The sequence below is a fragment of the Urocampus carinirostris genome, chromosome 2, assembly GCF_059441175.1.
Source record: "Urocampus carinirostris isolate Australia breed hairy pipefish chromosome 2, RoL_Ucar_1.0, whole genome shotgun sequence".
Classification (NCBI taxonomy): domain Eukaryota; kingdom Metazoa; phylum Chordata; class Actinopteri; order Syngnathiformes; family Syngnathidae; genus Urocampus; species Urocampus carinirostris.
The window spans coordinates 3825626-3841233 of NC_142350.1; the positions used below are offsets into that span (position 1 = coordinate 3825626).

General features: G+C 41.4%; 2 protein-coding genes across 2 annotated transcripts; both read right to left on the reverse strand.

Moving 5' to 3' along the window:
- Window positions 1-1942: 1942 nt before the first annotated feature.
- LOC148370691 (tetranectin-like) lies at window positions 1943-4700 on the reverse strand. Its single transcript, XM_088327751.1, has 3 exons — window positions 4581-4700; window positions 4428-4520; window positions 1943-2639 (listed from the first exon to the last, which is right to left on the reverse strand). The coding sequence occupies exons 1-3, from the start codon at window positions 4675-4677 to the stop codon at window positions 2251-2253; spliced, it is 579 nt and encodes a 192-aa protein (XP_088183877.1). The 5' UTR covers window positions 4678-4700; the 3' UTR covers window positions 1943-2250.
- A 548-nt stretch (window positions 4701-5248) lies between these two features.
- On the reverse strand, window positions 5249-15461 carry exosc7 (exosome component 7). Its single transcript, XM_088328431.1, has 8 exons — window positions 15339-15461; window positions 15162-15263; window positions 14994-15088; window positions 13838-14003; window positions 13707-13777; window positions 13522-13645; window positions 5516-5671; window positions 5249-5409 (listed from the first exon to the last, which is right to left on the reverse strand). The coding sequence occupies exons 1-8, from the start codon at window positions 15393-15395 to the stop codon at window positions 5305-5307; spliced, it is 876 nt and encodes a 291-aa protein (XP_088184557.1). The 5' UTR covers window positions 15396-15461; the 3' UTR covers window positions 5249-5304.
- Window positions 15462-15608: the final 147 nt, after the last annotated feature.

The window sequence follows — 15608 nt, forward strand, 5'->3', positions numbered from 1 at the left end:
AGCTAGTGGCCCAGAAGTTTGTGTGGAAAGGGATGAGAAAGGACGTCCGGGACTGGGTCGACTCATGCGTGGCATGTCAACGCGCCAAGGTGCACCGTCACATCAAGGCCCCATTGGTACCATTCGCCATCCCCGAACGGAAGTTTGACCACGTTAACATTGACCTGGTGGGCCCACTGCCCCCTTCACACGGTTTCACTTACCTCCTGACGATGGTGGACAGGACGACCCGTTGGCCTGAAGCAGTTCCGCTGACTTCCACCTCAGCTGTCGATTTGGCCCGGGCGTTCATCGGCACATGGGTCGCCCGTTTTGGACCCCCTGCAGATCTCTCATCTGACAGGGGCGCATTCACCTCCGAGGTGTGGAACACGGTTGCCGAGAGCCTGGGAGTCAAACTTCACCGCACCACTGCCTACCACCCCCAGGCTAACGGGTTGTGCGAGCGGTTCCACCGCTCGATGAAAGCGGTCCTGCGCGCCAGCCTGACCGATGGGGACTGGGTCGATAAGCTACCCTGGGTCATGCTGGGACTGAGGACCGCTCCCAAAGAGGACCTTCAGTGCTCTTCAGCTGAGTTGGTTTACGGTCAAGTGCTGCGGGTGCCAGGTGATTTCATCCCAGACCCAACGACACCCTGGGCTGCATCCAGGGAGAAGTCCATCTTGCAGGGCACTGCAGGAGCGTTTGTGCCTATCCCCACATTGCGACACGGCAGGCCAGTTTCACGGGTTCCCTCCAACCTGCGCTCGGCTGGTTTTGTTTTCATTCGCCACAATGCCCACCGCGGACCATTGCGCCCTCCTTATGATGGACCGTTTAAGGTCCTGCAGCATGGTGACAAGACCATGGTCGTGGACATTGGTGGTAGGCCAGAGACTGTCTCCGTGGACAGGGTTAAGCCTGCCCACATGGATATGTCCAAGCCATTGGAACTGGCCCAAGCCCCACGGCGCGGCCGTCCTCCTGCGACACGACCCTCCGGCCCCGTGGGTACCCACTCTGACCCTCCGCCCCCAGCACCTGTGGGCTCTCCAACTGAGTCCACAAGCTCTCACCCCCCCGCTGTTCCAGCTCCTTGTACCCGCAGTGGCCGGGTCAGCGTCCCAACCAGGCACAGAGACTTTGACTATGGGTGAATTCTGGGGGGGCTTGTGTAGTGGGTTTTACATAATTCACCCACGGAACCATTGTTTAGTTAGCGAGTTCCTAGGGGGACTCTTAATTCGGCCGGCTCGAGCCACTCTCGTGTTTGTTTTGTGATTGCAAGTTTAAATGTCATTAAAGCAGCTTTCGTTGGCACCTTTGTTTGACACTCTGCCTACGACTCCCGTCTCTGCTCGCTACACAGCTACAGTTGCAGAACCCGACGTCTTTGGACACCTTAAACTGGCCAATTTGCTGAACGTTTTGCTTATTTAAGTGCATTTTCGAAATTATTTTATGCAAAAAACACAATAAAAACATTTGAGTAGATCTTTTCTTATTTCATGCTACATTTTAAGTTGAAATGTTCAGATTTAAAATAGGTATGCTCCGAATATCTGGTAAATAAGTGGATAAAACAGCTTGTTCATTGTATTTTTCAAATTATTACTGTGTGTTAGGTCTTTGAATGTCTCACAAGACCAGCGCAGGACGCGATTGGTTGCTTTTGAGAGGCGCAGCCTACTTAAATGGTGAATGGTCTGCATTTATATAGCGCTTTTCAAGTAAATGAAGACCTCCCAAAGCGCTTTACAATGTGCTTAACACTTACCCATTCACACACACACTCACACACCAATAGCAGCCATGCAAAGTGCCGACCTGCTTATTGGGGGCATTAGGGATTCAGTGTCTTGCCCAAGGACACTTTGACATATAACCCGGGCAGGAGCCGGGAATCGAACCTATGATCCCTTGATCCCAAACAGTTTATCTGAATAAAAAAGTCATCAAATGGAAGATTTCTTTTGTTTTTGTTTATTGTGAAATCACAGGATATGTCTCCTTTGAAAATACAAGAATATACTTTGTTGCAGGCTCAATGTGAGACTATAGAGGGCAGCATAGTACAGGCATCTTAAAACAGTTGCGATTTGGAAGTTTGTCTCGTCATACCGCATTTCTACAGGTTGCTAGTTATTTGGTAAATATACATGCAGCTCTAGTTACAGTTGCAGAACCAGACGTCTTTGGACAAAAACAGAAGATAAAGTGGCAATGCAGAAGAAAAGAAAACAGGTAGTGGCTATTCTGGAGGCGGAGTCACACCACATTAAACTGGCAGACGGAAGCGTGCTGGTCCCTGCAGTTCTCATCAGACCACTTTCCCGCAGCGGCACCCGACAGCAAGGCGCAGTTCTTAGAGCGGCCGCCAAGGGGCGTCTTCTCCCAGTTCACGAAGCGGACGGCGCCGCCACTCTGGTCGGTCCAGGCGCCCTCCGTCTGCATGTCGTTTGCGCCGAGCCACACGCGCGTCTCGGCCCCCACACTCAGGTGCAGGTAGTCGGTGAGCAGCTGGTTCTCTTCGGCCGAGGTGGGCACAGCCAGGAGGCCCCCCAGTGCGTTGCAGTCCTCACTGGCCGCGTGATACGACTTCTGGGCCGGGTCGGCCAGCACGCACTTGCTGTTCATCTTGGTGCCCTTTAGACACACTGCAAGGACAAACGAGTCTAATTATCGTCTTTTTTCCTTTGGCACTATTGCACAGAAAAATCGACAACTTAGAAAATGTAATGTAATAAATGTAATTATTATAATTTTTAGCCTATTCATCTTGATAGTATTTTATCTTCTTTCTTTTCAAAGTCTGTATATTACATGTTTTACCCTGGAGTGCCATGTCTAATCTCGTTGCATACAATTTTTCACTGTTAATATCAATGACAAGTCACTTCTCATTCTAATCAAAGATCATTTTGATTTTAATTTCTGTTTATGTATTTCTTTTTATATAACGTTTATAATTAAATTACTATACCCCCTCCCTTTCCCTTAAAATAAGAAAAGTAGGACATAAAAAGAAAATATATCAGTTTAATTTAACCTTGTTAGAGCAAAGTTTCATATTTTGACAAAATATAACCTATAATGATGATGAGAATTCAATAATAAATTGAGTTAATTAAGATATTGTTTAAATTTGTTAAAGAAATGTAACAAATACAGGCGGGAGAAAATGTTGTTTCGGTATAGTCATTTTTGATATACAAAGGATTTTCAAGTTTAAAAACAAAACAAACGAAAGATTACTTACAAATGAGAATAAAAATGAAATAAGAACTAATGATACGTTAGTAAAAAAAATACACAATACTATGAAAAATAACACATTTGTAAAAAAATCAATTAAAAATAAAATGATCAAATTTAAAGCATCACTAATCTATTTATTAGAATGTAATTCGATTTAATTGATTTGATTTATTTGATTTTCCAATTGTTTATTTTTGTACAATTTCAAATTATTCAAAGACAACAATAACATTAAGAAATTTCTCTTTCTCTATGTGTACATACTGCATATTGTAAGAAGACTGTTTTTAATCTTTTCTCCGTTTAATATTTTTGCTATTACTTTTCTTTGTTATTTTACAAATAAAAATGTCAAAAATCATTTAAAATTGTTTATGTTATATATATATAATTTAAAATTGTTTATACTATATCCATCCATTTTCTCACTAGGCGGTGCTGGAGCCCATCCATCCAGCGATTAACTGCACGGCTTATCCTCAGTAGGGTCGCGGGTGTGCTGGAGCCCATCCCAGCCGTCTTTGGGCAGTAGGCAGGGGACACCCTGAACTGCTCGCCAGCCAGTCATTCACACCTAGGGACGATTTGGACCGGCCGATTAAACTAACATGCATGTTTTTGAAATGTGGGAGAAAACCAGAGTGGCCGGAGGAAACCCACGCAAACACGGGGAGAACATGCAAACTCCACACAGGAAGGTTTGATCTAATGACCACAGAACTGTGCCGCGGACGCACTAACCACTGCGCTGCTGTGCTGCCACATACACATATATATATATATATATATATATATATATATATATATATATACACACACACACATTTTTTTTTCAAGCAACACATTAGCTTAATCGGAAGACTTTAGTCCCTCCTTTTCAACCAATATGTCTCCTTGACGCCTCCCAAAATATTTCCCTAGTCTAGAGAACAACTAGTTACATAAGACAATTCTACAAAGTCAATCAGAAGTTGAAATGTTGCCAGCAAAAGTATTTAATTTTGCCCCATAAATCATTCAAAAGTTTACGACCTGATGGATTCTTTTATTGCAGGGTCAAGTCTGCAAGATCCATTAGAACTTTGAGTCTGAAAGCAAACAACTATTCTATTTTGGTGTTTAACTATTTTACTACTTTTCTACAACGACTTTCCATAGTCCCCCCCCCCCCCCCCCCCCAATTTTACCTCTCTGCAAGGCCTGCTGCTCCTTGAGAAGGTTGAGATCCAGCACAATGTCATCAATCTGTTTCTGAAGCTCTTGGATAGCAGTGTTGCTGTCTGAATAAAAAACAAAAAAATCAGAGGATGAAAGTGTTACCATAGAAACGGTTTTAGTACCTTTTCTGGCCGGCTTCTTCTTAGGCGGAGTTTGCTGAAGCGAGCAGCTGACGAGCATCAGGATTAGCACCAGCAAACAAGCACTTTTGCACGCCATGGTTGCAAGTGAGGACGAGCGGACGTGAGACGGCCTTTTTATCATTCCCTCCCGCCCCTATTTTTTCCCCCCAGACTGATGATATAACCATGTGCAGTTTTTGTCGTCTTCTCCAAAAAGAAAACGCTCTTGTGGTTCGTCAAAGCTTTCTTCTTTTTTGGCCAAGCTATGTTGACAAATACACTCTTGAATAAGCAACGGAAACTGTGAAATGTCTCGTTTGAACGCCAAACTAAAAAAGAAAAAAGCGACAAATGGTTTTCCAAAATTCCAGAACAAGAGTTTGCTTTGGACTTGAACATTGGAGCAGATGTCTGGAATTTGTATTTGTATTTTTTTCTCATCTGGGCTGTCTTTTTGCAAGCCTTGGCCATGTGGCAAAGCAAAAAAGCGCAGGGGTTCGAGAATTTTCCAAGTTACATAATCATAGTAATATTTTCATCCTACGGTCCGATCAATTCCCGGCTTGCCTCTTTACTTAAGTTGTGATTGGTCGATAGCTAACCGTCCAACATTTTTTTTTTTTTTAGCTTTCTACCATCAATTAAAAATCAAGACACAAAAGCTGAGCAGATTTTGACTTTTTATTCAAAAGGTATAATACGGTGTATACAAACAACGATCATTTTAGCCAAGAAAGCCCACTTTTTGTCTTTTTGTCCCTAAAGTCTCTTCTTGCTGCAGCAACTTCATCAGAGGGACGTGGAGCGCTTTTCCGACACGTTTACCGGTCTACAAAAACAATAGGATACAATTCAACCATATGTGCTGTTTTTCCTGTCGAAGTTCCACAGTTCACAATGGCATCGAGCTAACAGACTGTAGCTCAGTGACTCACTTCGGTCATTTCAAAGATGCTCTCGGGGTCCAGGCTGCCCCCGCCTATTTTCCTCACGCAGGTGACCGTCCCCTTGTGTGTGACAGAGATGATGAGGCTGGCCACCGAGCAGACCTTTTCCTGCAGGGTGGCATCCACAACATGCCGGTGGCCAACCTGAGACCCCCCGAAACAAAAAACAACATTGCTTCAAATTAGGGATGCACAAAAGAAGGCATTATACAATGGATAAAGTATCGTATTTTGAAAAAAAAAAAAAATCCTTGTGAATGGACTGCATTTATATTGTGCTTTTCAAGTCACTGAAGACCTCCCAAGGCTCTTTACAATGTATTCCATACTTACTTATTCACACACCGATAGGGAGTGAGCCATGCATGAAACCTACCTGCTTATCAGGAGCATTAGGGGTTCAGTGTCTTGCCCAAGGACACTTTGACAGTTAACTCGGAGGAGCCAGGAATCGAACCTGTGACCTCTCAGCCCCAAGAATAGAATAGAATAGAATAGAATATACCTTTATTGTCATTGTTACAAAATGGGTTAACATATTGTGACAACGAAATTGGGCAGACAACCATTCTCCCTCATCCTGACCCACTACCGCCCGTAGTAGCATTTAAGAGGTTGGAAGTGGTTCTTAAACAATGTTATTACTCCATAAAAATAGCAACAACAAAAAAATGAATCATTAATAACTTTAGTGTGCATGTTAGGTATGACAGGGTTGGCGAGCAACGGAATACATGTAACAGCATTACGTGGTTAGGATACTAAAAGTGTAATTGTATTCCATTACAGTTAGAGAGAAAAAAGACGGATTACATTGCAGATTGACAATTTTATTTAAAACTATAAAGTAACAATGCGCCAATAGACTAATTGTGTCTATCATAAATTCAATCCCTGACACTCGAGAGACAGAGAGTGATGCGCAGGCTTGGTAAAGATGTCCGTATCTCTTGCGCAAACTGTACAGATGGCCAACTCATACACTGTGTTGCAGGCAGGGCCGGAGCGGGGCCCATCAATCAATAGCTGGTTCCCTTTTTGCCTCTTTTCTCTTATAATGGTGAATATGCAGGCCTGCGTGGGCCCCTTTTTCAGCCCGGGAGTTTTCTTCCCAAAGCCTGCCCACTTAGTGAAAAAGGAGGAATTTTAATGAATGGAACAGCTCAATTCAGAGGACAATTATAGAACGATTCTGATATGGATAAACATATATACCTACAGTATGTACAGTATCAGTAATCTGCATTGCATTTGCCTTCCCAACACATTGTTAGGCTTTACACTAAATTCTTAAAAATCTTATGAAGTAGCTTCACTACACACATTTTTGGTAGGCTACTTAAAACATCGAAATCCTCATAGGCAAAGCACCCGTTTCTGCAACTTTGTTGATTTTTAATGTCATTGTCTATAGACATGAGAATTTCCTTTTCAGTGTACATCAGTGAGCTTCTTGGCCTAGTTTTCACAAATTCAAAGAGAAGAGAAGCTCCGCTCACAATGCAACCTGAGTACAGGAAAGGTTTAATAGGAACTCATTTCCCAGCCCAGTGAAATGGCAAGCATCTGTAAGGATATTGTGAGAGGACCTTCTTTTTTTCTTCTTTTTTGAACCGGTTGCCATCTTTTATGTTTTAGACTTATTTCACTACTTATTTTTTCTTCTTTTATTATTGTTTCTCCTTTTTTTAATCTTTTTTGCCTTTATCTTATTTTATTTTATTGTTTTCTTATGTTCTTCCTATTTCATTGTTGTCTTATATTCTTTTTTAGCTTTATTTGTCAGCCCAAAGGTAATTTAGTGCGTTTTTAATGATTGGAGAAAAGCAACAAAAACAATCTGAAGAGGAGTTTGGGAGCTAAAAGAGTCATATCTTTTTAGTGAGGCGAGCCGAAAGAGACACTTCTTGAAAAAGAGACAGAATTTCCATCACTACGAGTTTATTTAAGTGTGTTAAATTCTGCAAACACGAAGCACAAAACACAACAGAAAACACACAGATGACAGGCAAAAAGTACAAGATGAGCTAAATTAATGATAACAATCCTGGTTTTACTTTGTCTCCACCTAGCACCGTTCTACCCTCCATTGTACCTGCCTCATATCATTCGCGCTATTCTGTGTTCATTTTACAGCTAGAGAAAAGAAGAGTGGTGGTAGGACAAACCACCTTTAAATTTGGGAGGGGAGAATTCCTGCAGATGGTAAAACTCCCCTCATCTGTTGCACTGAATGTAACCAGATAGCTGATAAGGGAATGAATGCACGAGTACATTTAGATAGTTCAAGTGACAGAAACATGTTCAGATTATTTTTCTCATCCAGCCAGCACAAACTCTTCCTTGAGATGAGCCGGTCCTTCGGAAAATCTCCCGTTCTTCCCAATTAGCCACTCCGGCATTGGTTGCAAGTAAAAGCACTTTTCTTTTAGTCAGTATTTTATTACTCCTTCAATGTAGCACTCGTTTTGTTGAATTGCCGTGAGCCTGCAGTTCTGTGAGGGCAGTACAGTTGCACACTAGTCATGCGGTCAGGAACATTTAAATAATATGATTGATAGTCTTCTTTTAGTATTTTGAAGACAATTGGTGTTCAAAATCCTGCATACGATCACTGTATTGTTATATTGTGAGAATGTTTTACTAAGCCTAGCAAATGTCGAGAGGTTTGGTATCCCCGCTTTAAACAAGTAAAACTTGAACTTAGATACAAGACATCCTAGAGTTTGGGGAAATTTAGAAAGTGAATACTTTGTGTGTTGGAAAAAATATGGGTTCTTAATGTCCTCTTTTTGTAAACTAAAACAGAGCATATCCCCCCTTTTATGTGAGAGAGTTTTATTTTTGCTTAATGAAGTATAATACGTGGTTAAAATGTAAGCACTTTTTTGTAGGACTACAAACAACTACCTGACCTTGGTTTACTCCAATTCTTATCAAACAGACATTATTAATTTATCTTAAACAAAATGTAGTAATTGTATTCATATAATGGTTATTTTGTCTTTTTATTTCATTTTTCTAAGAATATTTGGTATTGGAGTAATCCAAAAGTTACATTTCTGGAATATTAAGGTATTTGAATTAAGACAGGTAACTAATGACTGTATTGGATTACATTTTAAAGTAGCCCTCCCAACCTTGTCATCTTATAGGCGCCCGCTTTGAGACTGGGAGGTTCGGGTTCGCGCCCCGGCCGAGTCATTCCTAAGACTTAAAAAGTGGTCGGCGGCGCCCTCTCTTGGCTGCATCGGGTCAGATGCAATCGACATTTCGTTCTGTGTACATTGTTACACAGAATGACAATACAAGGAAATTATTATTATTATTATTATTATGTTTGTAACAATCAACAGATTTAGTGATTAAAACCTCATTTTTTGTTATTTTTTTTACTTTGCCTGAATGGAATACACAGAAATACAAAAAGAATACCAGTTTTTAAAATGCCCAAAATATAGAAACAAGCGTTGATGATCATTTCCTTTATTTATTGCTGAGGTATTGGATTCAAGACCATTTCAGTAGATTAAAAAAATGATTATTGTTTTTCCTCAGGCCCTTTTAGCCATTTTGTTAACCCAAAACAACCTACAAGTTTGCTCACCTCTGCTCCAAATGGCAGTCTTTGTCTAAAGAGGCACTGGAAATGTATTGTACTAGTCTTTGTGTTTAAACCAAGACCACCGTCTAGAGGAGTAAAAATGAACATTGCCTATTTATTCTTATTTCTTTTTTAATAAAAAATGCATACTTTGCTATGAATTGGAGTAGTAAACTATCAAAGAGTCATAGTATTTGGTAGCTCTGATAACTGTTTTCTCATCCCAACGAAATAAGTCTCCCTCTGGGAAGTGTGAGAATTCTCCCACCGTGGTCTGCTGGATTTCGTAAGAGGCGAATGAAGTGGAGGGAGCGAGGGGACTGGGGATTCTCTACTGCCTAAGAGACAGCAAGGCAAAGAAAGGGGGCCAGGGGACCGAAAGGTCTCGCAAACCCTAGTTATAGGGTCACTAAATGTGAGGATGTGGAAGTAAAGAGACTGAGTTGAGGAAAGAGGGGTTTGGAAGGATGATGACTAAAAGCAATGTTCATGTGTTAGCCTTGAGTGAAACAAAGATGAAAGGAAAGGGTGAATTACAGCTTGGAGGTATATATGGTAAAAAGTCTTGAGTTACGGGTGGATATGCAAGAGAAGGAGTGGCTGCGCTTGTGAGTGAGAAACCAAAGGAAAAACTGGTGGAGTGGAAAGACATATCTCCGAGATTGATGTGGGTGCAATGGAAGTGGGGTGTAGAAGTAGGGATGTTTATAAGTGTATATGGACCTGTTTCAGAAAGAAGTGCTGAGGAGAGAGAGAGAGGAGTTCTGGAAGGACTTGTCCGACTATGTGGCAAGTGCGAAAGAGGACTGGAACGGTTGAAAATGTGGTTGGTAGATATGGAGTACCAGGAAGAAATAAGAGTGGTAAGAAATTGATTGGGTTATGTGTGGAAAATGAGTTGGTGATTGCAAATACATTGTTTAAAAAGAGGGATGTGAAGAAGTATACTTTTGTCAAAGTGGGTGGTGGTGAGATGGTGGACAGAGCGATGATGGATATTGTAGTGGTTAGGAAAGGGATGTTAAGTAGATTGTTCAATGTGTATGTTTACAGAGCTGAAATGAGTGGTATGTCTGATAATTTTTATGTGGAAGGAAAACTGAGGATAGATGGATCGTGGAGGGCTAGTTATAGGAAGAATGTGAGGGAAAAGGTAAAAAATGTCAGAGTTGAATAAGGCAAAAAGAGAGAGAGTTTAAAGAGCGGATAGGGGAAGAGTATGAACGAATTAGTAGAAGAGAAGTGGAGAGTGCGGAAATGGAATGGAAGTGGTTTAAAGAGGCAGTGTTGAGGAGTGCGAAGGTTTTAGGAAAGGAAGTATATGGTGGAATGACAGAGAGATTTGCCTTTGAGGAGTGGTTGCAAGATAAGAGTGGTGATGCTAATGAAAGGTATAAAGTGAAGAAAAGGTTGGTAAAAGCGGTAGTGGAAGCAGCGAATAGGAAAACAAATTATGAATGGTATCAAAAGATAGGAGTGAACTTTGAGGAAAGGAGAAAAGTGTTCTGGAAAGAAACAAAAAGAGTAGGAAAGGGCAAGTCTGGAAAGGAAGAGAAAGTGAAAGATAGGGACGGTATATTGCTGGTTAGTGGTAGTGCAGTCAGGACAAGACGGGCAGAGTATTTTGAGGAGTTGCTGAATGTGGAGGATAGGCAAGAAGTGAGAGTTGAGGCAATCGGTGGTATCGGGAAGAATGCCTGTGTTGGGTGATTTAAATGGGAAGCCTATCGAAACATGGGAGGTGCAAGAGGCAGTCAAAAAAATGAAAGGGGGGAAGGTGCCAGGGTTGGATGGTTGTTGTGCTGAATGCCTGAAGAAAGGTGGCACAACTACAATTGACTGGTTAGTACGCTCGGTGAATGTATGCATTTTAAGTAGTGTGGTTCCTGTTAATTGGTGTAGTGCATAAGTGGTGCCATTGTATAAGGGTAAAGGTATGAATGTAGCAATTCGAGAGGTATCAGAGCAGAGTGGTTTCACTAAAGGAAGAGGATCAGGTGTTTGCAGTGAGACAGGTGTGTGAGAAATATTTTGCAATATGTTGTTGCATGATGTTCGCTTGGCTTTCATGGACTTGGAAGAGGAGTATGACAGAATCGAAAGAGAGGCATTGTGGCAGGTGATGGTAACGTATGGAGTGGGTGGAAAGTTATTGGAAGATTTTTTCATGTGAACAGCAGAGTGTGTGTGTAAGAGTAGGCAGTGGGACAAGTGAGTGGTTCCCTGTGTTGACTGGTGTGAGACAGGGGTGTGTGATGTCGCCATGGCTGTTGAATGTGTCCTTGGAGAGTGTGGTGAGAGAGGTGAATGCAAGAGTATTTGGCAGAATTGTAGAGATGATGGATAACACTGGAACGGTGTGGCGGGTAAGACAATTGTTGTTTGCAGATGACACAGCGCTTGTGGCTGATTCTGAGGAAACATTGAGAAGGTTGGTAATGGAGTTTGGGAGAGTGTGTGATAGGCATAAGTTATTTGTGAATGTTGGGAAGAGTAAGGTGATGAAGTGTTCATGTGATGAGGTGGGCATGGCATTGGAAATAAGGTTGAATGGACTGGTGCTGGAAGAAGTTGGAAGCTTTAAGTACTTTGGTTGTGATGTGGCTGCAGTTGGTGGAATGAAGTGCGAGGTATTGCATAGAGTGAATCAAGGAAGGTTTTGGGTGCTCTGAGGAGAGTGATGAGTAACAGGAGTACGAGTATGGATGTTAAGAGAGGACTGTATTAGAGTGTGATTGTGCCGACCGTGTTGTATGGTGCAGAAACTTGGAGCCTGAATGCAGATTTGAGAAGGAAATTCAATGTTTTTGAGCTGAAATGCTTGAGGAGTAAGTTAGGTGTGACAAGATTGGATAGATTGAGAAATGAAATTGTGAGAGACAGAACTGGAGTAGTAGCGAAACTGAGCAAGCGTGTGGATGAGAGACTGTTTGGTTGGTTTGGAAACATGGAGAGGATGGATGAGGAGTGAATGTTGAAGAGGATCTACAGAGCGGAAGTCAATGGAAGGAGACCAAGAGGAAGGCCGCGATTGACTTGGATGCATGGTGTTATGAGTGCACTGCAGTTAAGAGGTCTAAATATAATGGAAGCTCGAGCGCTTGTTGGTGATAGGAATGAGTGGAGCGGTGTTGTGAACGGATAGTGGGATGTTTGGACGCAATCTAAGGGATGGGCAGGGCACCTTTATGATGCGGCAGGGGTAAACCAGTGAAAGCTTTCGGGCCCTGCTGTTGAACAGAAGAGTGTGTTGTGTCACCCTGAACCGAGTGACATGGCTGCTTTCCTATGTCCCGTTATATATGGAGGGACGAAAGCATGACCAACTTGGGTGACAAGGTGCTTAACTTGTTTAGATGTTTGGGCATTTGGGTTGGCCATGGTCAATTTTTGTGTGTTTTAGGCAATTTTTTTTATTTTTCATTTCTTTATTTTTGTGTATGTGTTTGTCTTGCTGTTGGTCACCCCTCTCGAGGGATATGACCAGGGTAGATAGATCGATAGATTGTTTTTATCGAATTTTAACTATTGTGTGTGTCTGTGTATTAGGTGTTTGAGATTGTTGGATGGGAAGAAAGGAGAGGATTTTTTGTCATATTGTACAATGAATATTTTATACTAGTTTTAAAATTGCTGTATTTGCTCCCCCGTGTGTTTCAAAATCGACTTTGAGAGGCAATTTAATGCCTTAAGGTTTGTTTGCTTTTTAATGTTTTTATTTGATTTGAAAAGTGCTCATAATTTTGGGTGTGTTGATTATGTAAAATAAGTCACTTCTAAAGCCTATAGAAGTGCTCCAATACTAAAGATCACACATGCCTTGGCTAAGGAAAATATATGTAAATATATAAAGAAGAACCAGCTTGGGGTAGTGAGCCCGCCCCGAGACAGGGAAGTCGCTGGTTCGCACCTCGGCCAAGTCATTCCTAAGATTTGAAACATTGGTACCCATTGCTTTTCTGCTCGACACTCGGGTTTGGTCAACTAATGACTCCTAACTACAGGTGTTGTGACACATCGGCTAGGTAGAACTATCGTCGCAGCATTTACTGTACAGTCACATATGTGTGTATGGGAGCCGAGCCCTGATTGATCAGGGAAGAGGCGAGGAAAAAGAAGATGAAGACGTAGAGATTACACATAACCAAGTTGTGCTACTATTTGTATAGAAAGTCAAAATATATTTTTAGGAGGAACAGAAATGATTTTCCATAATAAAAAGTAGTGTGAACTGATTGAATATTATAGCGTGGCTAAAAGTGACTTATTGTTCAGCCCTTTGACACTTCTTGTGATTAAGAGCTATACATATAAAACTTACTTAAGCTGACCTAATTAGCAGGGTTTTTTTTCAACTGGCCCATAAGTGGCTAGAAAAGCATGAACTTGCCTTGCATAGCGTGACAATGCACGGAACGTTTTCCACGTTGAGCCTCATGCATTCGTAAGGGTCATCTGAAAGCTCTATTTCCTTCCCGCCTTCTTCATCGCGGGAAATGTGGACTTTAGGGATTCTGTTTTAACAAAATCAAAGTCACATGGTGCCTTCTTGTGGATTATTCGTCAAATACCTACTTGGTGCTGAAAAGAGCTGCCTTGATGGCGACCGACATGGCATCATACAAGTTTCCGTCGCATTGCAGAAGCTACGAAACAAAAATTAGCAATATTTTCACGCTTTTGAGAGAAACGCGTGATAATCTCACCAAGACATCCACGTAAAGGACCCAGCAGTGTTCCCCCTCACTGATACACAAACTCTTTAGGTCCACGCTGTGTTTGTTGTTGAAGACTTTGTACAGTGTGTTGCTCAGCTCCGTCCCGAGCTCCTCTCCACCTCGTCCCTCAAACTCGGGAGTTGCATTGGCTGAACTGAACACAAAACAAAAAAAAATCTGGGTGTACGGAATCAGACAGGAGAACTTTGCACAAGGACATCAACACAGCCTAGAAAACCATTGTCTGTTAGACTGTTAAATGGTCACTCAAACACATAGTAAATCTAAACTGCTGCTAATCTGTACATCTGTGGGTTTTGTTTGACTTTTTGCACTACTGGCAGTTCTTTATAGCTAGCCACTCCTTGCACATCTGTTTCTCTGCACTATTGGACTTACAGCGTTATTGTTACAGTGTTATTGTTCTGTTTACCTGACTGCACATTTTGCACATCTGGTTAGCTACTCCTCTTGCACTATTTGCGCTACTGTAAAATACTATACATAGCCATAATTATTTAGTATATTATTAGCACTCAATACTACAACTCAATACAACATTTTATTTATATCTGTACATTCAAGGAAACTGTGCGGGTCAGATGTATCGACATTTCGTTCTGTATACACGTGTACTAGAATGACAATAAAGTAGATCTGAATCTGAATATATACCCATAAGTGCATACCATGTATCATATTTCTTTCATTATTTGTTCAGTTAGAGCCAGTTAGTGTTCTAATATATCCTGTGGCATCTTCTTTCCATGTATTCTTAAGTTAAAGCTTGTTAAACAAAGAGTAAGAGACAATTTCTTCACCAGAGCTATCACTGCACTAAAAAAGCACACAGAACTTTTTTCTTATTTCTGCACAATGCTGCTGGTCACGTTTTTGCACAATTTTTATTGTACTGTTCTTCTGATGCGCTCACAACCTAGGCCAGTCTACAAGCACCACCTTATAAATATTGACCATATTTTCTGATATTGTGCAAATATATTTTATCTTATTTTCTAAGTTATTGGATATTTATTCTGAAGTCCCATCTTTAATCTCCTTGTAAACAATGCTCACAACGCTGTAATAATGACAAGAAATACAATTACATAATTTTCTATGTTATCGAGGATCTGAAACTTACCAATCCACAAAGAATTCTAAATATCCTTCATCTGCAGCCATGGGCTTTGGTTTTCCGATTTCTGCCTTGATTCCTACTAGAACTACCGTGTGACCCTGTACACAGGAAAAGACATTTGTGAAGCTTGAAATATCTTTCCGAAAGCAAACATAAAGACTTATTTTTTACCAAAGAAACTTTGGCCGATCCATCAGTATTGGAAACGACGTCAGTTTCAATTTCCATGTGTCTGTAATCTTCGCAGCTCCTTCCATCCACGCGCAGATCATCCTGATCGCCGTGCAGTTACAAATTACTCAATGCATTAAACATTTAAACGAGGATAACACTGAGAGGGACACTTACCCGGATACCGTGTAAAATATAAACCTTTTCAGCTTCGCTAACTTGCACTGTTGCCATGGTGGGGATGCGAGCGTGTGCGTCGCGGTAATTTTACGTCATTAAAATTAGACAAGTGCCAGGGGCCTGCCAATTTTGTTTGTAATTATGCAATGTTTAATACAAAAAGAGTTAACAACGTTAATGCGTCGCGTGTTGATAACGTTGACGAATTCAGTTTTTACACGGACATAATTGATGATTAGAGCATTAATACTACAATTCATTTTTTTA

Excerpts from the sequence above, each read along its gene's own strand:
- LOC148370691 (XM_088327751.1), bottom strand. The coding sequence starts at position 4,677 with ATGGCGTGCAAAAGTGCTTGTTTGCTGGTGCTAATCCTGATGCTCGTC. Across the intron at positions 4,521-4,580 it reads GAAGAAGCCGGCCAGAAAAG|ACAGCAACACTGCTATCCAA; the intron begins GTACTAAAACCG and ends TTTTTTATTCAG. Across the intron at positions 2,640-4,427 it reads GCAGCAGGCCTTGCAGAGAG|TGTGTCTAAAGGGCACCAAG; the intron begins GTAAAATTGGGG and ends TTGTCCTTGCAG.
- exosc7 (XM_088328431.1), bottom strand. The coding sequence starts at position 15,395 with ATGGCAACAGTGCAAGTTAGCGAAGCTGAAAAGGTTTATATTTTACAC. Across the intron at positions 13,778-13,837 it reads TCCTTTACGTGGATGTCTTG|CTTCTGCAATGCGACGGAAA; the intron begins GTGAGATTATCA and ends TTTGTTTCGTAG. Across the intron at positions 13,646-13,706 it reads GCAGCTCTTTTCAGCACCAA|AATCCCTAAAGTCCACATTT; the intron begins GTAGGTATTTGA and ends TTGTTAAAACAG.